This window comes from Rhineura floridana, chromosome 12, assembly GCF_030035675.1.
Source record: "Rhineura floridana isolate rRhiFlo1 chromosome 12, rRhiFlo1.hap2, whole genome shotgun sequence".
Classification (NCBI taxonomy): Eukaryota; Metazoa; Chordata; class Lepidosauria; order Squamata; family Rhineuridae; genus Rhineura; species Rhineura floridana.
In genome coordinates this window covers 31581992-31607111 of record NC_084491.1, presented here as the reverse complement: position 1 = coordinate 31607111, position 25120 = coordinate 31581992, and the positions used below count along the sequence as shown (strand labels likewise).

General features: G+C 44.0%; 2 protein-coding genes across 3 annotated transcripts in view; one reads left to right on the top strand and one right to left on the bottom strand.

The window, feature by feature from the left end:
- Nucleotides 1–10860: 10860 nt before the first annotated feature.
- On the top strand, nucleotides 10861–16562 carry LOC133368772 (keratinocyte-associated protein 3-like; the record flags this gene model as incomplete). Its single annotated transcript, XM_061593386.1, has 3 exons — nucleotides 10861–10918; nucleotides 15849–16033; nucleotides 16203–16562. Coding segments are annotated over exons 1-3 (603 nt in total), but the record flags the coding sequence as incomplete, so codon positions are not given.
- Nucleotides 16563–18918: 2356 nt separating this feature from the next.
- Nucleotides 18919–25120, bottom strand: part of KCNJ5 (potassium inwardly rectifying channel subfamily J member 5) — a 50053-nt gene continuing 43851 nt past the window's right edge. For both annotated transcript variants that reach the window (XM_061592458.1, XM_061592459.1), the window contains exon 5: nucleotides 18919–19520. In XM_061592458.1, coding sequence (XP_061448442.1) covers nucleotides 19147–19520 — 374 coding nt within the window. In that variant the 3' untranslated portion in view covers nucleotides 18919–19146. The remainder of the gene's footprint in view (nucleotides 19521–25120) is intronic.

The following is a 25120-nucleotide window of genomic DNA, read 5'->3' as shown; positions in this document are numbered from 1 at the left end:
GGGATTGGACTTGATGGCCTTATAGGCCCCTTCCAACTCTATGATTCTATGATTTTCCATCACTTTTTATATTAGACTTTTTGTGGTTAGAAAAGTAACAACATAATTGCACTAGAAAGTGCAAGAGAACAACCAAATTGTGTGCAAATAAACAACCCATCTGTGGAAGTGTCCTTTAAGTTTCTATAAAGTTCTTTGTTGACTTCATTGCAGGCATTCACCACCCATGAAGAAGATAGTTTGTGGGGCAAGATAATATTCAGGCCCAGCACACACTCTGGAGAGAAGGGTGGCTTCTAAAAAAACCAAACAGAAGTTGACCATTCCTGATCTAGAGTTCTGCCTCAGGCAACGAGCAGGGATGAATTTGGTTCAATTCACATTTTCATGAGAAACTACCTAATTTGCACTTTCTGAAACACTACGTGAACCAAAATGTGGCTATCCTTTGAAATTTGTACTCCACATTTTGGGATGCAGTTCTCCAACCAACAACAACAAAAAATGCATACATTAGGGATAAAAATGTACATAAGTGAAAATAACATACAAAAGGCATTAGATTAGGAAATTGCTTGCAAAAATGGTACACATTGGGCCACATTGCATACACAAATGTGTATATTAGATGACATGCACACTAAAATGTAGACAAAATTTTCATGAGGACTTATTTAAAAGAATTGTGTACAGATGTGAAAATGTGACAAACTGAACTTCAGATTAGGAAAATGAGACACTGGGGGAAACCAAAATTGACAGATTTGTCCATCCCTGACAACAATATCTAGGTAAGCTCCCAAATAGTTTTCAAACTCTGTATGGGAAGAAATCAGCCCAACAAATGCTTACACAAGGGATGTGTTGGTTGGGCTCCAAAAAAAGGAGAGAAATCTGCATATTGGGTAGAGACATGGCAGCTGGTGAGGTAAATGTAGATGTTCTCCTGATAATCAAACTTTGCAACAACAACACAAAGAAGTCAGAATTAAAAGCAGAAACAGATGTGGTAAAATGCAGAATAAATGATAAGTGCAATGCTCTGAAAAGGTCAGGAAAAGTCACAATTAAGCCAGAAACTATGCTTAATTAGAGGAAGTGATGGCTTGACATATAAAAGCAACCAACATTGTTGATGATCTGATCTCAGTTTGAGAGTTGGAGAATTGGAACAATCTGTTCTAGTCTGCTGGAAGTAGAGACGGGGGAGAATATCCGCTAAATCGGCCTTAGTACCGGATGTTGACTGAATCTTGCAGTCGGCTGTCTTTTTGGACTGGCACTGATTTCCTGCGGTGGGCCGCGGCTATAGTCAGTATGGATTTTTTTTTAAAAAAAAAACCCGATGTTACGTAATTACCTTCATAATTGTATTTCCTCTAAGCTGATGCATTTGTAATGGCTGTGTAGGTGTGATAACGATCACCATTAACATCCATTAACCCAAAGTAAGAGACAGACTCAAAGGTGATTATCTGCCTCATAGATATGTAAATGGGGGGGGGAACCAAGTGGAACACTGTCATTTACATAAGCATTTTCATTAAAAATTACGCAAGCTCTTTTGCCAAAAAACAAACAGCAAATCGAATCAACAAGTGCCAAAGCACGTGGGAATAAAAAAAGGGTGGATTGGGATCAAACGATGGACTATCAGAATAAAAGCAGATAGGAACAAGGCAGCGAATCCCATCTCTAGTTGCAAGCCATGAACCTTGATAGCCTGAGGCCAGTTCAAAGTCAGTGGTTACCAAAAGTTATACTACCACTGGATTTCTTCTGCTTCCCTAGAAACATTTTTTGTACACGTGAATGTTGTGCAGGAGACTATTAATGCAGTGCCTATCATTGAAGAATAGGGCAAGGTGGGCAGGCAGGCAAAGGGAAAGTGGTTCGAAGATACTCACTGGAACAGAAGGACTATCTTAAGTGTTGTTTATTCAGCCTATAGTTCATGGGTGGCTAGCCTTTGGCCCTTCAGACATTGCTGAACAATAATTCCCATCATTCCTGATTATTAGCTATGCTGGCTGGGGCTGATGGGAGCTAGAGTCCAACAATGTCTGTTGGGCCACAGCTTAGATCCTCTGCTGTATTTTCTAACAGGGATGGTGAACTCCTGGCTTATTGGCCAGATGTGTTCCACAGCCAGATTTAATCTGGCCCTCTGGGTCCCCCACCTGAGCATCAGTGGTTCAGTAGATTGGGGAAAGTTGCAATTGTGCAATTGCAGCTCCTTACTCTGCAAGATTCTAGCAGCAGCAGCAGATAGAATGGTGAGACGGCAGTGCTCATCTGACCTCTGGCTGGTTGCATTGCTAGTGCTCACCAGGAGGTAGAGAAGGAGGGGGCACAGTGGCAATGCGGCCAGTGCAGTGCAAATGCACCAGCGGAGACAATCTGGTGCTCCTGCTGACGTGTTTGCAATGCACTGACTTTGTCAGCTTGACTTCATTTCTCAAAGGAAAAAAGTTTGTTTGGCCTGTGATTCAGAAACATGAGAACCTTCTCCAGTTCACCTCATCGTTTGGGGTAGACACAGAACCGATGCATGGCCCTGCTGAATAAATTAGCACAATGATGGTGAAGATTAGCCACAGCTGGGCTGAAATATCTCAGAAATCATTTTTGAGTATAATTCTCTGAAAGTTTTCTTTTTTAAGCCCCGACCACCTCCCTCCAAAGAGGGTAATTTTGCCAAATATTCACTGAAGAAAATATGCTTTTTTTGTAGTGGTTGTCATTTTGCTCCACCTCAGAAAGCCCCAGCATGACCCTTCCTCTGGGGCATTGCAGGGGATATAAAATGGCAGCCAAGCTGTTGATGCTGGTCCTGCTCATGACGCTAACAAAAGATAACAAGAAAACTACCACTGTTGTTACAAACAGTGAGCATTAATCCATGTCAACGTTGCATATAATACATTTACTATATAATATATAGTGTATATCATACATAAACTACAGTATATTAGTACTATATATGAAATGATTTTGCATTTGTTGTGACTTCCTTGTTTGAAACCATCCCCACATCAAAATCACCCTGCAGTTGGAAAGCTGACATGCCAGGCAGAAAGCTAGACTAGAAGACTTCTCTTTGACACCTTAGATTTGCATATGTAAGGAGATTTCAATGTGGGGACACTTTAAAACCTGCAATTCGTTGTGTGAATGAGATCATGGTAGAGTCCTATGAGAGGACAGTGCCATAGCAGAAACAGTGATACAAATTGGCTCTGAGGGTGCCTTTAGCACTGTGCACTAGCTCTGCAGACCAAAACTTTGAATCAGATCTTATTTGACATACAAATGTATAAACAAAGGGCTGTAGCTCAGTGACAGAGCAACTGCTTTGTATGCAGAAGGTTCCAGTTTCAGTCCCTGGAATCTCCAGACAGAGGCAAGAAAGACTCCGCTGTCTGAAACCTTGGAGAACTAGATCAATGGTCTAAGGTCTGTGTTTCTAAGACGCACATAGATTTAGTACTCATATACAGGCAATCATATATGTCCTAACCCAGGTGTGAGGAACCTTTGGCCATCCAGATGTTGCTGAACTACAATTCCCATTATCCTTGGTCATTGGGTGTGCTTGCTGCGGCTGACAGAAACTGTAGTTCATTAGCATTGTAGGGCCAAATATTTCCTACACCTGTCCTAACCAGTAAACTCTTCTTAGGTTTCTTTGTTAAAGGCCTGTTGTATTACTTAAGGACATAATGCTACATTTATTATTATTAGTAGTATTCAAGAGATAATTTCTGTATCCATGGAAACCTGGGCAGTAGCAATATTTGCATGATGTATCAGTTGCTAATACAGACTATCTTCCTATTTTCAGGAAATGTCTGCATAAAAGATTTCCAGGCAGGCCCTCCATGGCATCCATAAAATTATCATAATGACCACTTTTCTGCCATCTAACCCAAAAAAATTTGCCTGCAGCACAGGAACATGGGAAGCTGCTTACACTGAGTCAGATGATTGGTCCATCTAGCTCAGTATCGCCTGCACTGACTGGCAGCAGCTCTCCAAGATTTCAGGCAGGGGACATTCTCAGCCCTACCTGGAGATGCCGGAGATTGAACCTGGGCCCTTCTGCATGCAAAGCCCTTCCCTAACGGGAATGTAAATCATGGGACTGAGCAACTGATCTCAAGAGCTGATAAACCATATATTGGCTACCCAGAATGTAAACAGTTAATTGGGAAAAAAAGCTGCAATTCTAAGACACATGATCCAAGCCAGGATACTCCATCAACACTTATTTCATTTCTACAATTCAACTTTCCTTGCCTGTTTCATAGCTGCCAGATTTATGTAATTCAGCACCAAAGACAGAAGTCAAGCTAATTCATTTCACATTCCACTGGGCATAAAACATGGGAATTTACACAGTTACTAGATAATGTCCCATTGACCACAACAGGGTGTACTTCTGAGTAAACCTGCACAAGATTTCACTCTTAGTGAAGAATGTGCAAGTTCAGGAAGATCTGGTTTCAGATGTCTTGAGGTTTGATATAAGTATTAAATAGTGTGCACAACCCATTATACCCTCCTATATAGAGATATGTATTTCCTTTCTTTAAATGCTAACTTTAAATGTTTAATGTTATAGGGCTATGTGAATATGGCCTCCAGAATCTATCTACCCTATCTGGGGGAAGAGGGCATTTTGCAAAATAGTCTTTGGAGGAAAATTTACCAGCACTTTCAAGGTGGGGCATGCAAGGAATTGTAGTTCTAACAGTGTCCCTACATTGAAATCTCCTTATATACAGTATGCAAATCTAAGGTGCCAAAGAGAGGTCTTCTAGTATAGTTTTCTGCCTGACATGTTCACTTTCCATCCATGGGGTGATTTTGATGGGAAGGGGGTGGTTTCCAACAAGTAAATCAGAACAAATGCAAATTCCTTTCATATATAGTATATAATATATTGTATATATTATATACAGTATTGCTGCTGATTAACCATGATGCATTTCAAGTCCCAAATGATCTTCACTTACATAAGTGCTTTGCAATAAAAAGGCTTACTCAAACCTTAGCAATCATTGGCTTCAAAAAATAAAGCCTATCATCATTGTGGAAGCCATAGGTTTGTAAGGTACATTGACCCTGGTTTTTACTAGAAGAACAGTCACAGCAGCTTCCCTTTGAAATGTAGAACATCTGGTAAGATTGGATGCAAGCTGGAATGAAATACCAAGGTTAAATTTAAATTTCTTTTTCATTAACTTGGGGGGTAGGAAAAATGGAGTCCAATGTATCAGGACAGCTTGTAAGGTTGTGGAACCTTCAGTAAGTGCCTTCCTAATGCTAAATAGTCTGTAATTAAACTGCCTGTTGAGTAATGTACCAGCTGAATCTATTAAAGTGCACTGTCCAGATGTGATGATGGTGATGATTTATTGAAATTTTATAGATGCCAATGTGAGAGACTGTCTTGATCAAAGGCGACCCAGGGCCATTTTCATGAATTATGCAGAGGCAAACCTATGTTTGCCAGTACATAGATGCTCAAACAGGGAGGTGATGCTCACAGCTGTCTGATGAGTCTTCCAATATGAAGCACCTGTTTGTCACATCCACACTTTACACATTTAGGTGCATACCTAAAATGTGAGGTGCACACCTACTAAAATATAAGGCTTGGGTGGTCTTTCATGAGTTCATTGCTGAGTGAGGATTTGAAACCAGGTCTCTGAGAAGCTTTGGACTACTGCACAGCACAAATGAGTGATTGCAAATGATATATTCCCTATTTGAGCATTATGTAGAAAGCATGAGCAAGGAATGTTGAAGTCACTCTTTCATCCACGCTCAGCCCAGCAACGTACAGTTACTGTTAGATATGAGCTCGTACCACCTTAAGTGTGGAACTTGTGTCTGTTGAAAGACAGGCCTCCAACATGTAGAGGAGAACAGTGTGTTTCCCTTTTCATTCAGTTGTAGCTAAAATGGTTTCTTTTCAGTTCAGATGAGACTCTGTAACATTTAATACCAATGTAATGCACTGCCAGTAATTAAAGCGTCCTTTGTTCTTGACCCAGCCCTGCCCTTTGGTGACTTCTCTTTGGGTAGCACATAGCTTAATTAAATGAACTCCATAGAGCTGTTTATGGGGCACGGCCGCGGCGGGGGGAGCGCCTTCATTTGGCTTGATGGTTCTTAATCAATTGCTCAGGCATGCAGCCGGCCAGTGGCCCTTTTCTTTTCTGCTTATTATTCTGTGTGTTTGCCTAATACTAATGTAAATGTTCCGTCTTCTGCTGCAGAGCACTGCATGTGCCCCCACTCCATCTTTGCATCAGATTTGGCATACTGCAAGATTAGACAGGGTTCCCATGAGAAGGGATAAGCTCAGTGGATACATGTGTATGTCCATAGATATCCATCAGTTTATAAACTTGCTTATAATGCTACTTGCTTCCTTTCAGTTTAGAGAGAGGGCCTTTTTGGTTGTGACACCCTGTCTATTGAATGCTCTTCCTAGCGTGGTCCACCTGGCACCTTTGCTGACATCTTTTTGGTGCCAGGTAAAGACTTACCTTCTCCCCAGATTGTTGAGGGACTGAGTTGATTCTGTTTTGTTAGTCTGCTGCCAAAGCTTCTTATGGTTGTTGTTGTGTGTGTGTGTGTGTGTGTGTTGTTTTTTGTATGTTATATGGAAATATTAATGTTTCCTATGGATTTTTATTTTTTTCCTATGGTATAATATATTTACGTTTTTAAATATAAGTCTCTTGGAGAACTTTCAGGTAACAGACAACTAACATGTAATAATAAAAATGTAAATGTACCGCCTTCAAGTCGATTCTGACTTATGGCGACCCTGTGAATAGGTTTTCATGAGGCTGAGAGGCAGTGACTGGCCCAAGGTCACCCAGTGAGCTTCATGGCTATGTGGGAATTTGAACCCTGGTCTCCCAGGTCATAGTCCAACACCTTAACCACTACACCACACTGGCTCTCATGTAATCATCATCATCATTATCACTTATTTCTTTATTTATAACCTGCACTTTCATAAAAAATACATCAATGTCGCATACAATATATAAAAATAAAAACAGTAAAAACAGTAATAAAACACCACAAGCTCTGCCTATCAACTATGTAACATGCTGAGGGGTGCATTTTAGGGCCAACACTGCCCTTGAACACTTAAGGCAGACCTTCACAACTAGGGATGATGCAGCAAACAGGATGATGTCACAAATGCTCTATGGCCAATCAAACTTGGGCCCATGGTGATGCCCTTGAGGGCAATTGAAAGCAGTGTCAGTGAATACACTAACATCGTTACAGGAAGTGCTGCAAAATCTCCTGAAAAGTGGAGGTGGTTTTCAACACTGCTGAAGATGTTTGCAAAAGAAAATAAAAAACAAATTTCAGTTTTTCTAATCTAAATTAGACCTTGTTTCCCACCCTCAATAGTTACAATCAGCATTGATGAAGGTCAATGGGAAAGTATGTTGCGTATAGTAAATAATTACAACATACATATACGCCTGCAAGATTTATCACTAGGCATATTCTGTCCGCATAGCTTGAGTTCCTTGTTGCAAAATCAAGGAATTGTTGCTGCAAATTCGACAACAAACTGCTTGATTATATGTCATCTTTTAAAGCTATATCAGGGGATCTCAGTGGAACATGAGTTTTCAATAGGAAGCTCCGGGATTCCTTTTCTTTGCTCTGACTTGGTTACACACCTGCACCTAAGAGTGGCAGACATTCTTTCAATCAAAGGATGCAGCATCCCTAGGTCAGGGGCGGGGGACCTTTCTCAGCTCATGGCTCTCACTCCTTTCTGGGAACCTTCTGAGGGCCACATGTCAGTGGTGCGTGGAGCCAGCAGTGAAACTGGGTAGAGCAAAAATTAAAATTTAGCCTTTCTACAGGAGACTAGTTTCTACAAACACTCACACACCCCTCTCTATCATCCATCCAGACAAGCAAGTGGTGTTACCAGAGTTCAAATATGCACTCCAGCCAGGCAAAAGTATTTGGGGTGTGATGCAGGGCTACTGCAGGATGTGGCTTGCAGGGCCGGGGTGTGTGTACTGGGGAGAGTTCTGAGGGCCAAATTTGTCCTCCAGGTTCCCCATCCCTGCCCTAGGTCACCTCCATGGTTTGAGATCACTGCTGAAATGAATCCTATCGCATCTGCGGTGCTTCAAGTATGTTTGCAAGGGTTGCATCTTTGCAACTATTGTTGATTTAATAAGCAATATTCTTCCTACTCAGAGTCAGGTCTTTGCCCTTCAGGCTTCTCTGTCTGGCCCTTGGGACTCTTCTGCCCTCACCTGCCCTGTTCCATGCCCTGCCTTTTCCCTGGCATGCCCTTGAGCTGTGATAAAGCCTCTTGCTTGCCTGAACACAGGTGGAAAGGTATGCGCGTATGAACCTCTCACTTTTGCATCCCTGGAAGGTGGCCTACTGCTCTCACAAGAGGCAGTGATGGTCACCAGCTCTGATGGCTTTAAAAGAGGGTTAGACAAATTCATGGAGGACAAGGCTTTCAACAGCTACTAGCATGATGGATATACTCTGTCTCGATAGTTGGAGGCAGTATGCTTATATGGATACCATTTGCTGGAAACTGCTGGTGGGGAGAGTGCACTTGCACTCAGGTCCTGTTTGCGAGTTTCCTGTGGGCAACTAGTTGGCCACTGTGTGAAGATGATGCTGGATTAGATGGGTCACTGGCCTGATCCAGCAGCCTCTGCTCATGTTCTTATGTATGAGTCACATCTGTTCCTCCTCCCACATTTGCCTCTGGCCCCACCCACCACTGACATGCAGCCCCCGGAATTTTCCTCACAAGGGAATGCAGCCCTTTGGCCTGAAAAAGGTTCCCTACTCACATAGTGAAAACTGTTCCTGGACTATAACACTTCACACCACAAGTGTGTGTGTGTGTGTGTGTGTGTGCGCGCATGTGTATGTGATACTCCTGAATGTCCCCACCCACAAATCTCTGCACTTGGAAAACTAGTATGCACTTGGAACCTTTCCCCTTGATATGCTACTTTTCTATGTAAAGGATATATGTGGGCAGCATTCAGTCATGCAGCCATACCTCACCTAAAGGCTGAATTTGAACAGTCCACCAATGGTTTTGCCATGTGGTCTGTGAGTGTCTTATTCCCCTGTCACTGCCTTGATTTTGGTAAGCTTGCTCTTTATTGGTAGTGTGTGAGATGCCAAATAGAATTCAGCTCTCACACATTTATCGTCCTTTGTATGGCCTAGATGTCCAACACGGAGATACTGTTATAGATAGATTGAAAGCTTGTCAAATTTCTCTGCACCTTAATTAAGTTAGCCTCATGACCATCTGCAGAATGGATGTTTTGGCTGTTCTGGCAACATGCCTGCCTGCCACGTATTTTTGCTGATATGGCGAACAACGCAGCAGGGGAAGCTTATCGTGAGATATTAATTACTTTAGCACAAACAACATTCTGTCTGATCTCAGCTGTGTGGTTCGGTGTTCTGGTTGGTAAGGAAAGTCCTCAGTAATAAATGGCCAATAAGGGACAGTTAGATAGATTGGCTATGGAAATCAGTGGCAGAGTTTGGAACTAGATGTTAGATCCTAAACATATTTTAGAAATCTCCTGGATTTCCTGATCCCTCCACGGGATCCCCAAGTCTACAGATCAGCCTTCCGAAGTAGAGTCATTAGCCAAATCATCCTTCTTCTCTATCAAGATGATTATATGGCACAAATGTTTTCTCTTTTCATCATCAAGTACATGATAATTTGATTAGCTGTTCTGGTTTGTGGAAAAAGGGAAATGCATGTCACGGTCCCCGATTCACAGTCTTCCTCTCCATAACCCTAAAGTGTGAATTGGAAGAGGAGCCTATGATCGTCCAGATGTTATTGGACTACACTTCCCATCATCCCTATTGGCCATGTTGATTGGAGCTGATGGGATTTGTTATCCAGTAATATCTGGAGAGCCGCAGATTCCCCATCCCTACTTTAGGCAATTGAGGGTCTGCTTGTGGTCCCACCCTTCCATGAGATCAGATGGGTGGGTACCTATGACAGGGTCTCTTCAGTGATGGCACTGTAAATTATGGAATCTACGACCACAAGATGTGATGATAGCTTTAAAGGAGATTGGACAAATTCACGGAGGATAAGGCTATCAATGGCTAGTAGCCATGATGGCCATCTGGTACCTCCGGGATCAGAAGCATCATGGGAACCATAGCAGGAGAGGACTCTTGCCTTCATACCCTCTTTGTGGGGCTTCCATGAACCATCTGACTGGCAATTGTTTGATATTTTACTGTGACATTTTATTTAATGCTTTGAATCTTACAATACTTTGATGAGTATGCCTGAAATCCTGGAGAGCCACTGCTGAGTTAGATGGACCAGTGGTCTGACTCAGGGTAAGACAGCTTCCTAAATCAAGTAGTGGCCTTTGCCACTTCTCTGAATTCTGGAGAGAAGAAGGGGCAGACATCCTATTTTTCTTACCTGAAACTGGACCTTTTGGGGTTATTCTGTAGTTTGAAATGAGTAACAGAAGATGTGAATGGCCTTGTTAATGCTAATGTATTGGGCTGCAGTGGATAGAATTGCCCAGAGTCCTGTACAGGCTCTAAGACAGGGATAGAGAATCTGTGGCCCTCCAGATTTTGTTGGACCAGCTCCCATCAACCCCACTCTTCATGGCCAATGGTCAGGGACAATGGGACTCATAATTCAGCAACAACTGAAGGGCCACAGATTTGCTGTCCCTGTTCTAGGACTATCATAAGTACTGACCACTTTGTCCTAAACCTATGCAATGCTCCACTAGCAGAGACTTTTTAACCAAGATGCCTCAGATGTTTGAAGAGGGTTCTGAAGGCTGTGGAGTTAATGGAGTTCAGGAAGGTAACCTGCTGCTGGGGTGGGGGGGACTGAGAAATCCTGCCATCACCACCATTTCTCCAGTGTATCTGAACAGTTGCATTGGGATCAAACGTCACAACAGTGACTGTGCATCTTATTTATTTATTTATTGCATTTATATCCTGCATTTTCTCCAAGGAGCTCAAGGTGGTGTACATTATCCTCACAACAATCCTATGAGGTAGGTTAGACTGAGAGCCAATGACTCACATCCCTGCCCCCCCTGCACTTGTTCTCAAATTGCATTACAGAAAAATAGGTTTTTTTAAATAATAATAATAATAATCTGTGCCCAGGGTGGAGGTGAGGAATTGGCATTTTAGTAGGACTTTCCTTGCAGAAAAAGCTACAGCAAACCAAGTCAAGCAGAACAAGAAACAGTTTGATGTAAGCAGTTCTCTCCTTTCGGATCTACTTTCACACCTCATTAAGTCTCCAACGTTATAAAGGTGTTTCCCCTCTCTCCCCTCCCCCACATTAGGATGTATGCATGTGTGAATGGGAAATGCTAGCAGAGAAAAAGAAGCCACTGCCAAGAGCCATTGTCTTGATCAAAAATACAATCACCATAATCCGGCAATTGAGACAAGCTTTTGAAATGTAATTCTGTTTCAACAGTGGTGGTGAACATTGGGGCATTTGCCTGAGAGTCTGCATCCGGAAACACTTGTGAATCTCGCTGTGCCTGTTTGTGAAGGGTTAAGTACTTTGCCTTGGTGCAAATCTATGTGCAAAAAATGAAGGCGTGATGAACCCCCAGGAGCTGACTACAGTTCCTTCCTTTAAAAAAAAAAAGTCCATTTCTGATCCCAGTTCAAAGTGCTGGTTTTAATCTTTAAAGTCCAACTGGCTTGGGGCCAGATTACCTGAAGGATCACCTCGTCCAGTATATACCTGCCTAGTCCACGATGAGTATGCTTTTCCTTCATGGTCGGAGGCAGTATGCTTCTGAATACCAGTTGCTGGAAACTGAAGGAGGGAACTTCGAATCAGCCCTAGATGTGATTGATCTCTGCTTGGGACCCTGGAGGACGTCTGGCAGAGTAGACCAGGAGCCACTAACATGGTTGCTGCTGGCATCAGTGTGCTTGCCAGTACCTCTAATGGTGCCCGTGAAAGGTATTGGTAAATATCCACTCAAAAATCTACAAAGCACAAGAGGTTGTTTGCTCATCCTGCTCAGGGTCCCTTTGCACTGGGTCAACCTCTCTTACATTGAACACACCCCTTAAACATGCCCACATTTCATGCTTGTAACCCAGGCTACTAACTGATGGATCCACTGTCGGAGTTGCTGGAAACTGCAGGAGGGGAGAGTGTTGTAGAGAGTGTAGGTCTTGCTTTTGGACTTCCCATAGGTATCTGGCTGGCCATTGTGGGGACAGAATGGCAGGACAAGATGGGACATTGGCGTGGTTCAGCAGGCTCTTATTTTGTACTTATGTTCTGAAAATGCAGCTATCCTTAGAAATTCACACTTCTCTGAATTTTGCAATGCAGTTCTCCAATCAAATAATGCCTATAAAATGCAGATATTAGGGGAAAGTGTGCATATATTAGTGAAAATAATATGAAAAAATACATTACATTACAGAAAATTGCTTGCAAAAATGTGTAAATTAGACAAAATTGCATATTAGGAGAAATGCACACTAGCATACAGATGAATTTTCACAAGGCCTTTTTTCATTCAGAAACTGATGCAGAAATGTGGGGAACTGGACATAACATTGAAAAATGAGAAACTGAAACTGACAGGTTTGTTCATCCCTATCCTTGAGATCTTCATTGGAGGCCCTTCTCTAGATCCCCCTGCCTAAGGAAGCAAGGTGAGTGGTTACTAGGGAGAGGACCTTTTTGGTGGTGGCCCCATTTACAGAATGCCCTCCCTGAGAGGCTTGTCTAGCACCAATGTGATGGCCTTATCATCACCAGGTAAAGATCTGTTTATTCTCCGAGGTCTTTTAATTCATAAAAGATTCTATATATTTATGTTTTTAATATATGCTCTTATACTAATTTGCTTTTTTAAAAATGCTCATTTTATATTTGATATGCTGCTTGTGTTTATGCTGGCTTTAAATGTGCCAATTTGTATGTTGTTGGTTTGTGCTGTTTTGATTCCCCCCCTTAATATGTTTGTGAACCATCCAGAGGACTTAGTTGATGGGTAATATAGACATATAGCAAGCAAATATATACACATATATCTGGTTGGCTACAGTGGGAAACAGAATGCTGGACCAGATGGACATGTGGTCTGATCCAGAAGGGCTCTTCAGAAGTTCTTATGGTAACAAGAACTAGGATGTTGACTCAGATGGTGTTGCGCTTGGCTATGTCTCCTTCCTAAACCTGCTGCAACCTCTGAAGCCGCTTTCCCTGTAATCATACAGCAAGCTCAAGTATTGCCAGGAACTTTTATTGTTTGGACAAGTCAGTATTTCTTGTGAAGCTTAACTGTGCTTTTCCATAGCTGAAAATTCCCTGGCTATTGTTTCACAATCCACTATTTCTCAGAGCATCTGAAAAACAATATCGCCAGAAAATTATTTTGAAAGTGTAGGGTGCTGTCACTGCCTTTTGTCTGGATTTAGCTCTCCTCCCCCAGACATGTAAACTTCATCTTCAGTATTGCTCCTGTTGCCACAAAAGGCAAATCCCTCTGTTTTCCTCACCAAGCCTCTTATGTCACAGGAGAACAATGCTAGCTGCATTGTACACCCCCCTTTTGGAGGTATGATGCTTTCAAATGCAGACTTTATTTGCCAGGGTGAAGCACCCCAGCTGTCATCCTTTTACTTGCATTCTCACAGCAGATCAGATGTTCTTTTAAACTGGAAGCAATGAACCGATGCTTTGCCAGTTCGAACATTTCTATGCAAGCTCAAATTCCCTGGAAATGTCCCCAAATTTACATGGCAAGCCCTCAAGATCTCAGAGAAGTAGCAGGAGGATGCTGTTTTTTGTTTTGTTTTGGCAGATCTGTTTATTCTCCAGTAACACCTGGGGGTTGCCAATTGGACTTTTTTCCTTTTTCCTTTTAAATGTAGCTTTGATATGCACCCGCCAGTGGTTGCAGTGGGCTTATTTGGACACCACATTCCCTTCTGTACTGGAGACTTGTCCCCTCCAGCTATTTCCACAAGAGGATTCTTGTGCAGATGTGCTGTAAGAATAGGACCACAATAGGCAAGGGCATTCCACTGGGAATGGAGCTTCTTTGAAGTTATTATTAAAAAGGGGAACTTACAACAAAATGTTTCAGCGTGAAGTATTCTTGTTTAGCTCTCACCTTCAAGATACACCATTCTATTCCCTCTCCCATCTGGTTTTCTGTCCCCACTCCAACAATCACTTAGACTCTGTGGCCACCTCATTGGACTGTTTGGGGTTTCCCACTTGATTCCTGAATACCCTGAGATTCCTTGTTGATCTCTCTCTCTCTCTCTCTCTCTCTCTCTCTCTCTCTCTCATTGTGCTATTTTGGCTGCACAAGCAATGACACTCATAGCCTGAGTGAAGGGAAATAGAGGGATTGATTACATGATTATCCTTCCCTTTCTCAAAGGAGCTCAGGGCAGAAGCTCAGTCTCCTTGCCCCATTATAGTCCCACAACAAACCTGTGAGGTAGGTGAGGCTGAGACAGTGGCTGGACTAAGTTACTCGGAAATGTTATGCCTGAGTAGAAGTATGGATACAGGATTGTATTCTTCTCTAGCCACAACACCTCAAGTTAGTGCAGCTGATGTGTAGTGGCCAAGGATGCAAGCCAAAATGTCCTGGGTTCAAATGTCACATACTCAGTGATCTAAGGCAAACCACTATCACGCAGTTGACCACATATAATTTGGTGGTAATAATTCTAGTCTTACTTTATAGGGCTGTTGTAAACATTATGCGACTGCTGAATTCATCAAAGTACTTTGAACACTTGAAATATGCTACATTCATGATACTTTTTGATTTTTAGTGGAAGCAGTTTCTTGGAAGGAAAAGTGCAATTGGGGAAACATGTCTTCAGTATGTTACAAAATGACAGAGTTCTGTGCACATTTTCTGGAAAAATTAGCCACGCTGTCAAGACTGTAAGTGAGAAGTTAGATATCAGCATACTCAGAGGCTGAGGCTGCAATCCTAACAAAATCTGCTCAGAAAAGTACCATTCAGTTCAGTGGGGTTTATGCCCAAGTGAATGGGGTTAGGGTTGCAGCCTTAGAACTTAGGGCCAGAGAGAAGAGCACCCTTGAGACTTCTCATTGGCCATGTGCTTGTAGCCTAACACAGTAAAGCACATTCAACCACTGGCGCAGGAGTGAGACCAGCCAGTTGCTGGTGATGTGACAACTGACTGACAGCAGCAGCCAGTAGTTTTGTTTGTTCATTTGTTCAGGAACTTGGAATTTCAGCAGCAGTATCTCTTTAAGAACCACATAAGTTCTCAAGCCACTGTAGATTTTACCTGCTGCTAAGTTTTTCTGTTACACAATGAAATAGCTTTTTATGGAGGAGGAGAAAAAAAGGTCATAGGAGAAAAGATTTTGCAAGACACTTTGATGAGCAGGAATATATTCATCTGCCCATAAATTCCTCTCTCTCCCCCCCTTTCCAAAATCCATTCAGATTTTACATTGCAAGTATAACATTGTGTTCAAGGACCTGGTCCACTGACAATATGGCAAGGTGGAAACTGATAAGGAAAAATGGGAAATAAAAGTGTGAACCAATGAGCCAAATCTGGGCAAAACCAATATTTGATTCTTTTTCACACTGAGAAGCAACAGGCAGCTTGGCAGTAGCTTTCAGAGCAAAAATGTGGAGGGGAAATACTTATGCTAGCTATTTTTGGCAGGTCACTGCTGAGCTTCTTGGACTGGTGTGGGAAGATTCTTCCTCCCTCCCTCCCTGCAGAGGCGGGCTGCAGAGCCCAGTGGCTAGCTCACAGCGGCATCTTGCTGGTGGTCCTGGGCCACTTGACCTTGGTGCTGGGGGCCATCGTCCACGGTGCCCTCCTGTGCCATGTGGCCCGGCCCGCACACACCATCACATCAGAGTACGCCGTGGCTAATGTCATTGCGGTGGCTTCTGGGCTCTTGGTGAGTAAAGCTGGGGAGGGCCGCTTCGGAGTCCCTGTGCCCACCGTGGCTGACTTCAAATGATGGGGAAGGCCGCTGCTCTGCGACCCTTCCTGACCCTTGGGAGGCTGCCTGGAGCCTGCCTGGCTGGCAGGAGACTTGCATAGTGGAGGCCTTCTCTGTCTTCCAGAGCATTGCTGCTGGCGTCCTGGCGATCCTGGTGTCCCGGAGCTTCTCCCACCGTTACCTGCCTTGGATCCTGGTTGTCATCGCCCTGGCAAATGTCCTGATCTCAGGAGCCTGCTGCGTGGGGCTGGCACTTGCCATCTCCCTCACTGTTGTCAACGGTGACCATCATCTCTTTACCGGTTGCAACAGTTCTGCCCTTCCAGCTGATGCCCGCACTGTGATAACAAACGAGTGCCCTTTTGACACTACCTGCATCTATGACACAGCCCTGGTCGTCTGGCTTCCTTCCTTGTTGATGGCAGTAGTGGAAGCCGGTTTGTCTGCCTGGTGTTGCACAGCCTCTCTCTCTCTCTGTGGAAATGGCCCCTCTTCAGCCTCCTACAAAGTGGCCCTGCTTCAGGCAGCGGCCCCACAAGAGGTAGCTACAGAGGAAGGCTCTGAAGGGGAGCCTCACCACCAGCCTCTGGTTGAAATGGATGAGGAAGAGTGCTGCCTTTGAAGGCGGAGGGAAGAGAGTGACCCACTTTTGCTGCTAGACTGTCATTCATGTTCTTGAATGGACAGATGGGCTTGTGTTCAAGGTGCAGAGCTGGCCAGGCAGGAATCTCCCCCAAATTGTGTTTTTTTTTTAAAGTGTTTTTAAAATTGTATATTTGCTTTTAATGTTTTTAATTGTTGTAAATCGCCCAGAGAGCTTCGGCTATGGGGTGGTATACAAATGTTGTTATTATTATTATTATTATTATTATTATTATTATTATTATTATTATTATTAATGATAATGATAATGATAATAATGATGATGATGATGATGATGATGATAATAATAATAATAATAATAATAAATGAAGTGAAATTTTGTTAACATCTCATGGCATTTTTTTTTTAAAAAGTGATTGTTAAAATACTCAGATCATGTTGACAATGTCTTGATTAGATGGTTAGTGTAACCTGGTTCAGGGATGATAATGACATCAGCTGATCGGACGCCTTTGTGCTCTGCAGAAATAATAGGCATGCTGAGATTTGTGGTTGTGGAAATGCCACTCTAGAATGGAAAAACTAGTGCAGTTTTGTGGATAGTGTGTTGGAATTGGCCAGTGGAGACCTACTGCCAAATCACTGCTCAGTCCCTATTATCATTTAGCCTTTGGGAAAATAGCCTCCCTCCCTTGGTCCCCACCCCTGTGAAATAGCCACAACAGCCATAAAAACATAAGAAGAGCCTGCTGGATCAGGCCAATGGCCCATCTAGTCCAGCATCCTGATCTCAAAGTGGCCAACCAGATAACTATGGGAAGCCTGCAAGCAGGACCTGAGCACAACAATACTTTCCCCACAGGTGATTCCCACTAACTGGTATTCAGAGACGAACCGCCTCCAGGAATGAAGGCAGAACTATCATCTCAGAGTCCTGCTGTTGAATATAACAGAATTTTAAATAAAACATGTTGCAATCCTTTTATAGTGCTACAAGTGGCACCTGTCTGCAGCAGAATGTTGCAGCCTGACATACTGCTGCTCAGGATTCCAACCACTCCACTCCATTCCATTTCCCTCCCCTTGTTTTTCCACACACCCACCCCAACAATCAGCCAGCTTTCTGTGGTCATGGAGCATGGTCGTTCCTCATTAGGCTGTTCTGGACGTTTCCCACTACTCTGGGGTTTTTTCCCTATTTTTTTTTATACTCCAGCAGTTCTTGGGGTTCCCTGAAGCCTGCTGATACCTGCTTCTTGTGCAGGGGGTAGCCAACGTGGTGCTCTTCAGATAATGTGGACTACATCTCCCACTGCCCCTGACCATTGACCATGCTGGCTGGAATTGAAGGCATTGGAGACCAACAACATCAGGAAGGCACCATGTTGGACAACTCTATTCTTGTGTCTGGACAGTGCCATTTTGGCTACATTTAAATCATGGCACCTGAAGGTTGGAAATTGAGGGAATAATATGAATGCATTTGTGGAAATTGCAGAGCTTGGAAAAGTTACTTTTTTGAACTACAACTCCCATCAACCCCAGCCAGCATGGCCACTGGATTGGGCTGATGGGAGTTGTAGTTCAAAAAAGTAACTTTTCCAAGCTCTGGGAAATTGTATGCAATTGCTTTCATGTCAAAATTCAGATTTTATAGCTGCATCTCCCTGTTGAATGGACCTTCCAGAAGAGACAAGCACTTGCTGCTACTGTACAAGCCATTAGATTAGACCAAAACCATCCATCCAGAGCCAATCAAATTCCTTTTTCAATTGAGGACAGAACCCTTATTGGCTCTTGTTACCATTTAAAGAAGCCATAAAACAAGGGAGAGTCTGAAGCAGCTGATTCACCTTTGACAATGTGATCCATTCTTCCATCCAGAGATATTTCAGCCTCTCTGAATTGAAATTTCAGTGGATAAGATCCGAAAGGCAAATACCAAGCTATGCACCACATTGGAGGTTTAAAAAGAGACACACTTGGCTGTATACAGAAGGTATTTTCACCCCCCACCCCACTCCTTTACTCTCTTTTTATTCAGTAAATTAGTGTTTACAATTCACCGAGTTAATGAAAGGAAAGATTTGTAGCTGCATTCCTTTCATTGAACAAGGAGTTTTAAAAACCCATTACCTCCCTTGCCAGAAGAGAGGCATTCAAAGAAAACAACAGTGAAATGACAATATTAATTATCATCATCACCATGACCATAATACTTCTTATCTAGTACTTCTGTGTGTGTCCATGGATCTCAAAATGGTGAGTAAGTCCCTGTAGTAATCTGCACTTTGCAGAATGGAGGGACACATATGGGCCCCCAAAATATGGAGGGGCCCATCTCAGTTCAGTAATATAGTTGGGAACGGGAGTGTTGTCCTCTAGTCTTCAGTTCCTCCACCTCCCTTTGTGCCTCCTCCATTGTAGATGCACCTGAATTTTCTATAGTTCAGGAAGAATTTGTGTTATAAGGACATGCTGTCTTTCACCTCTCCTGCAGTCCCATTGGCGCCGTTCAGCTCGGTCAGCTCCTGTCCTTCCTCTTTCTCCTTGACTTTTCCCTCTTCCTGGTCTTCTTTTCCCTCTTCCTCTTTTGACTTCTCTGACTCCTCTCCACTCAGGAGGTCGGCACTGGATGGGTGGCTCAGGAGGCGCCCCTCCCGGAAAGACTCTGCCAGTTCTTTGGCACAGCACACCGGCGTGTTGGTTTCGTAGGTGCTGTGGAAGCTGTTGTAGTCAACTTCATAAAAGTCCTTCTCCAGGGTCAGCACAGGAGTGAAACGGTGTCCCCAGAGCACTTCTTTGTCCATGTAGGAGCTCCGAGCCTGGCAAGTCATTCCTGGGTGAAGGTAAAAGAGAAGACAAACATTGAAGGGACTTGCAAAGAAGCAAGGCAATGTTAATTAGGAAGTCTTTTTTGATGCTCGCACTTTGCCCCACCCCTTCTTTTTGGTTTAAAAGCAGTTCAGTGTCGCTTCCATACCTGATGGCTTCAGGACGTGGAAGAAGTATTTGCTTAACAAGCTTTATTGTTGTTAGTGTTTTAAAAGGGTTCTAATGTTTAAACAAAAAGCACAAGTATCAAATGAACCGACCATGCCTTTTGGCAGAAAAAAACAAGTTTGAACACATGAAAAGATAGTTTTAACAGCAAAGCACTTAGCTGCCACTGTTCCTCCAGCTCCTCATGCAGCTTTGCCACTGAACCTCAGGACTTCTTCCTGGGTTTCTCTCTATTTTATAAGTACACTAGCTATTTTCTCATTGAACATACCCACACCTTTATATTTAGTAGCCACTCCATGGGAGGAAATGAGAGTTGTCTTTGGTTCTTCTGCCCTCATACCCTGCATGTGTGCAGAGGTGGGTGCATGATGTTGGGGGGAGGGTCAACATGTGTGGTCCCACTTCTCTTCCATCCGTAGGGTATATGTGTGGAGGTTAGCCTGCAAAATGGGCTTCTAAGAAACATGGCAACCACCTTGTGAATTCCTCAGTTCTGCAGTGACGGTGCAACATAACTCACCTTGTATCCTTGACATCATTAGGCTAAGCATTTCATCTAACGGTGATAATGCCCTATCACCAGATTGCTGCAGAAGATGGCCCCAGGCCCCAGCCATTGTGGTGCAAAGCAGCCATCTAAGAAAGGAAAACTTCACTCTCTTTCTCAGAGAGATAGAAAAACTACATCAGAAACTGCACCTAGAAGCACTCTTGCCCACACTCATGAGATCCTGATGGCCTAGCAGTAATAGACCTTACTAGATCTCACCAAGTACGATTTTGGTTCCATCTGCACTATACATTTAAAGTGGTATCATACCACTCTAAATAGCCATGGCTTACTCCAAAGAATCCTGGGAAGTGTAGTTCGTTAAAGGTGCTGAGAGTTGTTCGGAGACCTTTATTCTCTTCAGAGAGCCCCAATTCCCAGAGTGGTTGAAAAATCAATCCCTTTTCCCAGAGAACTGTGGGAACTGTAGCTCTATGAGGGGGAATGGGGTCTTCTAAAAATTCTCAGCACCATTAACAAACTACATTTCCCAGGATTCTTTGGAGGAAGCTGTGGCCATTTAAAGCAGTGTGATTCTGTTTTAAATGTATAGTGCAGATGGGGTCCTTGTGTGGTTAGAGCAGGTCTGGGGAACCTTCTTGAGCCTGAGAGCTTCATTCCCTTACAGGCGATTTTCTGGGGGCCACATACCAGTAGTGGGCAAGGCCAGATGCAAAAGACTCTTACCTTTGTATGGTAGATTACACTCCAAACATGCAAAAGTCAGAAGTTTACAGACAACATCTCTCCTTCCAGGCAAGAAAGAGGCATTATCACAATTCAAGGATACATTGAAGCCAGGCAAAAGCACTCAAGGAGAGAGTGGCCTGTGGAAGGGAGCAGCTTTTGGAGAGTCCTGAGGGCCAGACAGAGATTCCTGGAAGAGCACATTTGGCCCCTGGGACTGAGGTTCCCCATTCCTGTGTTGGACTGTGGAGACTGTGTTTGAATTCTTGCTCCGCAGCAAAGCTCACTGGGTGATTGTGTATATCTCTGAACCTCACCTACTCCTCCAGGTTGTTCAGAGTATCAAAGGTGATGGATGATGACCAGCTAGAACTCTGAGTTCCTTAGGAAGAGAGATTGATTGCTAAACCACTCTGAGAATTGGTAGTTCTGTGAGGAGAACATGGGTCTCCTGACAACTCTCAGCACCCTTACCAAGCTACACTTCCCGGAATTCTTTGGGGGAATGATGACTGCCTAATGATGATAACTGATGATGCTTTAAATGTATTGTGGTAGATGAGGCCTTTGAAGCAGAGACAGAAAGCTCTTCAGCAGGCTGTCAGAGATGGCTTCACTTAATGGCAGGCTTCTGGGCATGCAGAATCTTCCAGAAGTGTTAGTCATGGCATTCTGGCTTTCAGCAAGTGCAGGAACTAGGAAGTGCAGAGGCTGCTATGAAAAGAAATTATGTGCTGGAGGAGGAAAGGAAGCCCGGAATGTTCTGAACTGGACAAACCTTAATTCCCAGCCAAAACCCTCTGCCTACTGAGCAGGGCCCACTCATCCAGAGCCTTCTCAGAAGTAGGTTAAGAAAGAATCTTGATTCCAGCACGACTGCAATGATAACAGCATGCCCTTTACTAGGTTAGCATGAACTGTGTTACTTTGAATCAAGGATGGAGCACTTGTGGCCCCAGGGCTACATATGGCCCACCCTTGGCCTAATTTCAGGCAGGAGGAGAAAAGGGGGGTAGGATGTGGCACTGAGAGAACGAGAGAGAGCAAGAGAGCAGGAGGTGTCCTTCCCTCACAGTAAGATGCAGTGAACAACTGCATCAGGTAAGAGAGCTCTCAATAGAAGCCCTTCTTTCATACAGAGTCATTTCCCATCTGGTGCCCGTTGGGACTGGTAGGGCAGAAGGCAAGGAGCCCAGACAGTAGGTGGAGACAGAGCCAATGACAGAGCCAACTAATGCTGTGGGCACACTAGTCACTTCAAAAGCAGCCAGAATGGTTTTTCCGGCTGTGTTTTGAAGCTACTCTGCCCTCTGCTGGCCACATCTCCCTTCCCCACTGCTGTCTTCAGAGCTTTCAGGACCGCCCACAGTAAAGTGTTGGGCCAATCTCTGTCTCTGCCTGAGCCTGCAGCAACGGTTTCCATTGGCCACACCTGGAAGACAAAGGGGTCGATCTACCAATCAATTGCAAAACCTCCCTGAAGCTGAGTTTTTAAAAAAACGCACAGGAGCTGATCAGTCGAGGTTTTAAGAGTGAAAAGGTGTGGAGTTTGACTAGCATCATGTGCCCCCGTTTTCAGAAGAGGTAGAGACGCACTGGAACCAGTGCAACAGTCAATTCTACATTTGCCTCCATTCTCCTCCTACTGATATCTACAAGGGCAACACTAAGACTAAGGGATAGAAGGAATCTGACTGGCAGTGCCACCCCCTGGGCTGACTAAGTGGGAAGGCAGGAGACTGGCTTCAGGGGGAGGGCAGACTAAGATAGGTGAGGCTGGGACAGCACCTTCTTTTCCCTAACAGGCCCCCTTCCATTGTTGCCTGTTATTCATATAATGCCATTACCTCTGCTTGCCCATTAGTAGCCAAGACAGAGCTACCCTTACTATAAAGAAGCAGATGTTCCGTGTGGCAGAATTCCAGAAGAGCCCCTATTCTCTCACCCCTCTCTGTCTGTCTTTTGGTGTGTGAGACTCCATCTGCAGTATACATGTAAAGCACTATCATGCCACATGAAAAAGTCATGACTTCCCCCAAAGAAGGGTGCTGAGAGTTGCCAGGAGCTCCCTATTCCTCTCACAGAGCAACAATCTCCAGAGTTTCCTGGGAAAAGGGACTGATTGTTCAACCATGCTGAGAACTGTAGCTCTGTGAGGGGAACAGAGGTCTTCTAACAACTTTCAGTACTCATAACAAACGACAGTTCCCAGGATGCTTTGGGGAAGCCATGAGTGTTTAAAGCAGTATGATAGTGTTTAAAGTGTATAGTGTAGATGAGGGCCTCAGTATTTAAAAAATGATCATGAGTAGCAGGGGGTCATGCCGGGGATGGCCCAAGACATTTTGCTAACTTAGGCAAAGGACAATATGGTGTCCCCACACCCCTCTGTTCTATGTACAGAAGCTGACTAGACTGGCAGCTGAATCTTGACCAACACTGGCAATAGGAAAGTCTCTACCAGTGCATCTGTGGGTGGCAGGCTAGTTTCAGGGTTTATGTCTGGCCTGGGGAATATATAGTTCTGATCTTCAATAGTGGGGCACAGCCAAGGGGCTCAGGAGGAACAGCTGGGGGTCTGCCATTACTGCTCCCCAGCTTCTGCTGCCTGAGACAATTGCCTCATTCTGCCTAGTGGTAGGGCCTGCCCTGGATCATGATGATGCTGGGGTGTTGTAACGAGTACTACATTAGGAACACAGCTGCCTTATAGGGAGTCAGATCATTGGTCCATCTAGCTCAGTATCGTCTCAAACACTGTTCTTCAACCTGGGTCCCCAGATGTTGTTGGACTACAACTCCCATCATCCCCAGACGGCATGGCCAATTGTCAGGGATGATGGGAGTTTTAGTCCATCAGCATCTGGGGACTCAAGCTTGAAGACCACAGGTCTACAATGACTGGAAGCAGCTCTCTAGGATTTCAGATGGGACATTCCTAGTCCTACCTGGAGATGCCAGGGATCGAACCTGGGGCTTTCTGCATGCAAGGCAGATGCTTTCTCGCTGAATGATTTTCTTTCCCTCCATTAATACGCATGAAGCATACTGAATATCCTAAAATGATTGTGTCGCTGATGATGATATAAAGTTACCATTCACATCTACTTTTCATGTTTCTGACTCATGGAGCTTTAACTCCCTATTTTTATTTTTATTTTTTTTAAACACACTTTTACTTCAATGTCAGCATAGCCCATACACGCATCTGTGTGCCTTGTTTTCCAGAGCGTTCCTGCAGACAAAAAACTTTACATCGGAACTGACTCCTGGGGTCTCTAGTCTACAGCTGAGTGGATTTGAAAAAGGAAAAAAAAAAGAGCCAAACATGGAGGCCACACTGCAGGCAAACAGCAAAGCAACAGTTCCATCTGCACTTAATGCAGCCCGGCTCTTTTGCTTTAACACTTCCTATGGTTGTCTTTCTTTTGTTTGAGGAATAATTAGCCAGGAAAATGAGAAATGCTTTGACGTGCTCAGGCTGGAGAGAGTAGGCACAGCTTCCGAAGCCAGGCACTTCATGGAGTCTGAAGCGAACAAGGACACGGCTGTGTTGCTTTCCGAGGGACGTCAGGGTTGCCAGGCAGTACATCCCTGTATGATTAACTCTGATGCACATGTACAAGAAAGGCATCTCTGAATGGCATTATGGAGCAATTACAAGTTGCTTCAATTGTGCTGGCGCCGTCTCCCTCTGGGGTTAGGAGAAAGCAGCTTCAGCAGGAAAGGCAGCATTCGAGGCGGCAAAAGCTCTCCATTCTTCCCATCTGAAATGCATGCTTACGGCGGGAGAGGATGGCAAATTGTCTGTGGCATTCCAAGTCAGGGTGAGGATCTCCCTTAGGTACAAGGGCTGTTCCAAGAACCAATTGCAAGGCAGGTGTGCCGTGTCAAGGTGTCTCAGAATGCTAAATACTTGTGAAGGGATCCTTCTTTTCTTTTTTGCTGCGGTAAAATAGTGACATACCAACATAGAAGCCGCCATATATGGAGTCAGACCATTGTTTCCTCTCACTCCAGATTGTCTACACTGGCTGGCAGTGGCTCTCCAGGATTTCAGCCATGGTTCTCTTCCAGCCCGGCTTCAGCATGCCAGGTATTGAACTGGGGACCTTCTATATGCAAAGCAGATGCTCCGCCACTGAGCTATGCCCCCTCTGCTATCTATTAATCAGGTATGTGTGTATGACACAATC